This window comes from Varanus komodoensis, unplaced genomic scaffold (genome assembly GCF_004798865.1).
Source record: "Varanus komodoensis strain SLA01 unplaced genomic scaffold, ASM479886v1 scaffold19, whole genome shotgun sequence".
In the NCBI taxonomy this organism is placed as follows: Eukaryota; Metazoa; Chordata; class Lepidosauria; order Squamata; family Varanidae; genus Varanus; species Varanus komodoensis.
This window is the reverse complement of record NW_025335550.1, coordinates 22,650,345-22,656,344: the sequence shown is the minus strand read 5'-3', so window position 1 is coordinate 22,656,344 and position 6,000 is coordinate 22,650,345. Positions and strand designations below refer to the sequence as shown.

Below are 6,000 nucleotides of genomic sequence, written 5' to 3'. Positions count from 1 at the left end.
AAGGGCGTGAAGGAGGAGCCACAGAAGCGGAGCCCGGTTTTGGGGTAGGGATGAGCGGGTCTGATTGCATCAGAGCCCTATCCCAACGGAGCCTCCGAAGCCGGTTTTCGCGGTTCTTCCTAGCCTGCTTAGAGAAGGCTAGGCAATGAACACACTTATCCGTCCTATGCCCTTCCCCAAGGCAGAGGAGGCATAGGTCGTGCGGATCGGTCGGTGCCATCTTTGACCCGCAATCAGCACATTTGCGGAAAGCCGCCCGCTGCGCCATCGCAGAAAGGGGAAGAAAAGAGAGATAGTGCAGAGGGTAAGTATATATTTTTTTGGTTTTTTTTTTTTTTTTTTGAATCGAAGAAGAAGTGAGAGAGAACTACACAAGACGGGAAAAACGAAGTAACAGGAAAGTAGTTTAAGGGCAATATATAAAGAGAGAACCAGAATGGCCAAAGCGAAGGACGAAAGCAGCGCGAGGCACAGCGAACGGCGGTCGCAAAGACTAAACAAATGGCGGACGCTCCGCTCTTTATAGCCTGTGGGGGAGGGGAGCAGAGCTTCCCGCCAAAAACCATTAGCTTTCAATCTTCCGGCCAAAGGCACTGCGCAGGCGCAGCACCCATATGTGTGATGCACAGAGGCCACGACGAAGAAATAAAACAATTTAAAAAACCTGTTAATCCACAAGCATTTTTGATGCTTGAAAAGGTGGACAGATTTCTTGCAGGGGAGAGCCAATGTCTGGCTTTTACCTTAGGCTGTACAAAAGCAGTTGGGTGCTGTACTGCAGAAATGTGCAATCTCAAAAGGTGTGAAATTATAAAATACCCCCCAGACTTCAGTGATTCTGTAATCTCAAAGTGTGCATTTTGTTCTTTACATAAAAAACTGCTTTCACTCATTATATTTAATTGAAAACTCTAAATTCCAGTGTTTCAGTGTATTTAAAAACTAATGCTAATTAAGAGGCAATTAAGTTGGGTTTCATGATAAAAATAGAAACCCTTTGATCATAACATTATTTGCAGTTTTTGCCTAGCAAAGCTTTTTGAACATACTTAACAGATTAAAGACTGAAGTAAATGTAAGAGATTACTAATTCTATATGCTATTCCCACAAGCATCAACATTTTACACAGAAAATAGAAAAGACTGAAAGTTCCAAAAAAATGTGCACATGGCACAGGCATTTCTCTCCATTTATGTCTAAAGAAGCAGTTTCTACCTGCAGTTTTTACAAAGACATGGGATACATTTTGCTTTGCATCTTGGTTTCTTGATTACCTGTAACCTGTGTCACAGGTGTATGAGATATTAGAAAGGTACGTCATGCCGCTCATTGTATACATTCCATTGTTTATTTCCTTTGGGATGGAACATTTTACTAATTCACAAAATGGAGAAGAATCATTCCACCTGCCACTGGCCAGACACACCGTTTCTTCTTCACCCTTCAAAACATATCCCTTGTCACACCTGCATTTAGGCAAGAAAGCACATATAAGTACATACTCTTTATCAGTATCTTTCCTGTTCCATGAGCTCAAGTCCATAAATGGTATTCCTACCATAAAACTATGGGTGGAATCAGATGGCTCCCAATCATGTGGCGATCATACTTAAAACTTGCTATGCTCTGGTGTGCAAGTTGTATCATGTAATTCACACTGGTGTACAACCACCAGCTTTTTGTTAAGCTGAGGATTCCCATGCCTTCCTGTTTCCCCAGATTTCTGAACAGCTGCAAAGCAATGCATGGTCAATCGTGGGACCATGGATGTAGGCTGCCATCACACCAGCGATCATCACCACAGCAAAATGAGTCTTTAAGTGACTACTTTATGGTTATTATTAGGTATCTGATTCTAGACCTGTGTGAAGTTTACACTGGTTAGATGTTACATTTTGGAATCTAGGTAACATACAAAGGAAAGGTTAAGATATACTATTTTACATTCTCACTGGAATTTCTAGCTATGACTTTGTTGCCTTACCATTTAATAATGACTCATGTACACAAAAGTATGATAGTTGCCGCTCTATCAATTGCAATATTTTGTCCTAGCATTAACAGTTTTTGCACTTTTAGTGCAAAATGGTTTTTATAACAAGATAGTAAGCTGTTACTTATTGCTACTGCAGCAGTGCCATTGCATTTTTGAATAGTTTCAAAGTAAATAATTACATATTTCATACAGCCTGGCAACTACAGAATTTAATGTGTATGCAGAGCATTACACAGCAGTCATGTTTTATTTTGGGCAAAACCCATATGTGATGTTGTTGATGATAAAATGATCCAACTAATCCCTGCCTCCACCCAAACTCTAAATTGCAAACTCCATGAAATGAAATGAATAAGGTTCCATGTGGAACTAGTCATCTCCCACTAATTTCTACAGTGTACGATTTAGCTGTGATCTTTTCAAATTAGTAATGCATTTTTCCATATTCACCAATAGATAACAAGTTTCAAATACATAATGATCTTCCTACCTGTAGATCACTTTGCTACCATATGTAAAATTGGATCCATCAATTGCACCATTTTGAGGAATGACTGGGATACCACAGGAAACAGCTTGAAGAAAAATTAAATGTAAAAAAACAGACACCACCCTGATTAAACAACAATTTAAAAAACCCCTCCTTTTAGTCTAGTGTAATATCCCAGAAAAAGACATAAAAGAGAGCCCTAGTTTTATTATAGAATAGCCCAAAGACAGAGAAAATCTAACACCCAAGCTGTCATTGCAACAGGAGCACAAGGATTTGGTGAGGAAGAGAAAGCCTTGGATGATGGGAAGAAATGCCCCCTCCTCTAAAGCCATCCTGACTGCAATTCTGGGTCCTAATACTAAGCTGTACAGAAAATATCTATTGTACCTATCTTCTCAGGTCATGTATGCATTACATACGTTACATGCGCGTGCACACATGCATGCATACAGACACACAGCATAAACGTAAAGGATTTGCACAAGCAATTGTACTCTGGTGAGCGTGCTGAGAATTCTCCACATACAGCCAAACCTATGGCCCCCGGGCAGTGTCTGGGAGGCCATAGGACTATTTGCATCCCCAGATCTGAGGTTTTCTTCCTCTCTTTTCATCTCATAGTCAATGCAGCTCTTTCTGCATTGAAAGCAAACAACCCACGCATGGTGACTTATCATCCAGGGTCCCCTCCTGTAACATGTGAACTGGCCATTTTTATCATATTTCACTGTACCTCAGAGTGAGATTTAGCTGCAACAGTGGTAGTGGGGGAGAACTATTGTACTATGGCATTCATTAATTGTATTGTAGTGCTTTTGTTATGTTTATATTAATTGTCGCATTTTCAATTTTGTAAACCACCCCTGGGAGCCTGAGCTGATAGGAAGTGAAGAAATGAAATAAATAAAATCTGTACCTATCACAATAAACATGTGGGAAACAATACCTTCACAGTATGGAATCAAGTGGCTCCATTCCCCAGACTCCAAACATGTAACTTTATTCACTCCTTTCAGCTGGTAGCCCTTGTCACAGGAGAAACTGATTTCGCTACCAACACTGTAACTGTTGCCATGAGAGTGGCCATGTTCAGGGTCTCCTGGATGTTTGCATTTTACTGGTTCTTTGGAATCAGATACAAGGTAAAACAGAGCTTACTGACATCAGGTGTGGCTCATGTGCTTAAAAATGAAAACAAATCATGCAATATTTAAGCAGGTAATTTGGAAGGAAAAAAGGCCCAGTCACAAGAGCATGGGAAGCACACACAAACATTTTGAAGGACAATTCAAAGGACATTTCAAACGTTTGTGTTTGCAGACTTCATTGATCCTGGGCTACCCTGCACAAAGAGATATTTGCTTCCTTATCCAGTTCAATAATATTCCAATAATTCATATGCATTCTCTTTTCCTTACAGGAGAAAAGGACACAAATATTCCTTAACACACTGTCTTGTGTGAAATACAGTGGAATAGAAAATTAAATTCCAGACACATACTGACCTCCCTTTTGTTTTAGCACTGTGCATGGATGTAAGCTAAACCCTTATTTTCATAATGGGCATGATAAAAGAATAATGAAAGCAATCCATCCCGATGCATATCTGTTCAAAACACCCCTTTTTGGAACTGTACTGCAATTCTCTTTAGTGGAACAAAGCTAAAGAAATGGAAACGCTGTTCCTACTGAACTGTATCTTAATTATATTCAAGAAGACAGAAAAACAGTATTAGTCTATGTCTGCATTTTTTCTGCAAATGGTGGTGAAATAACATTTAGGAGAAAGTTAAAAAAGCAAACAGACTCATACTTCCTTGTATTAACTTTCCATTCTGACAGAAGGACTGTTATGATGAAGTCTGTGGTATCACCACTAAAGGTAGCATTATCCACTTGATGGCACTATCTTTCAGAATTTACTCCTAGAAAAACCATTCTGGCTCTTAATCTTTGCAAAAGATAATAAGTAAAAAGGGACACCTGATCATCATCCCGTATACTTCTCCGTTCTCTGCCAGAAACAGTTGATACCACAGAGAAAGGATCAAGTTTTCTGCCTTTTTCATCATACTAGCAGCAGTTATTATGCCCAAATTTTAAACACCTGGATTTTGCATCCCAGGCGATCACCACCACCACACAAGTAAATATGACAATCCGTTGTGACGTGTGGGGGAAGAACTTATCAAGGGGCTACCCTATTCAACAATACCTCCAGATTTATTGTAGCATGTGCTTACACCCTGATTTACACCTCTTCTCTTAAGCAGTGTGAATTGTTCTCATTAAAATCCCTTAAAAGTAGAAGGATCACTGCCAAAGTAGGAATGCTTAAATAAGCCATGGCTACTTCAAATGTTGATTTAGTTTCAAGAAAACTAAAAATAGGTTTTGTAATAAAGACTTATCAGTTGCTTCTGTTTTTTTAGGATAAAAAATAGTGTACTTGAAAACAGCATGGACTTCAAGGAAGAAAGCATCACTGTTTAGCCAGCCTCCAATTCCGCTGTACTCAAACTGATGCAAGTCTTGCCACTAACTTCAGCATTACCTGCATGGCAGGTAGCTTGGGATCTCAGAAATGTATTTGAACGGGAAGCCAGCCATAACTAAAACACAAAACTGCCAAGTTATGCAGAATACAAACTGTGGTACTCCCCCGCCCCATCCACTCATGCCCCTTTACCTGCACACTTCTTGCCATCACCACTATATGGGTAAATGCAGGTGCATATGTAGGACCCATTTGTGTTAAGGCAGGAGGCGTGTGGGTCGCAGTCCGAACCAACTGCACATTCATCAACATCTACAAAAAGAAAATGGCATGGGTGACAAGCTTCTTCTGCATGCACATGTTTGTGATTTTCGCTGGTCAAACTCTTCCCCCAGACACATCTGGATGGTGCCCTGCTCTCTTAAAAGCCTCCCCCTAGTCATACTTGCTGCCTCTTCAGTCCCTCCCACAACTCAAATTGTGCTGTCCCTTTCTCACTTTCTTCCAACCACAACACTGTCTTCTTCTGTGTAGTTGCACCCACTCTGTCCTCTCCTCCAACTGAAGCATACTTATATGACAGTTACATTTTTTAATTTGCTCAATAACCAATGTTATCTGGGTAGATTACACACAGTTGAAAGACTGAAATACCATACAAACAGAAGTATAAAATGCAATATTGAAAAGAATAAAATGCAATATGATAAAATGCAATATAATAACCCAAAGAGCATACATGTACCTTTGCTCCCATTCCACCTTTTCTATTTTCCTCCTCCCGCTCTGCCATTTTAATTTCTTCCTCACAACCCAGATTTAAATTTAGATTGCAAGGAAATGCTGATCTATATTGTGCTTATCTTACTCTCTAAATTGCCATATAAACTGCTGACACTAGATTTGTAACAATCATAGAAATATAATCTGTGGTTGTCTAGATATTGCTACTGTCTCAGAAACTCTGAGGCTGGTTTAGTATCTTCAAACAAATATAAAGACTTTCATGCTGC

The 6,000-nt window shown here is 39.8% G+C and overlaps 1 protein-coding gene across 1 annotated transcript in view; it reads right to left on the bottom strand.

Moving 5' to 3' along the window:
* Positions 1-6,000, bottom strand: part of SVEP1 (sushi, von Willebrand factor type A, EGF and pentraxin domain containing 1) — a 140,417-nt gene that overhangs the window by 49,624 nt on the left and 84,793 nt on the right. Inside the window, exons 32-35 of the mRNA XM_044428126.1 lie at positions 5,180-5,299; positions 3,437-3,613; positions 2,488-2,572; positions 1,273-1,467 (exon numbers count right to left, since the gene is read on the bottom strand). Of these exons, the coding sequence (XP_044284061.1) occupies positions 1,273-1,467; positions 2,488-2,572; positions 3,437-3,613; positions 5,180-5,299 (577 nt within the window). The remainder of the gene's footprint in view (positions 1-1,272; positions 1,468-2,487; positions 2,573-3,436; positions 3,614-5,179; positions 5,300-6,000) is intronic.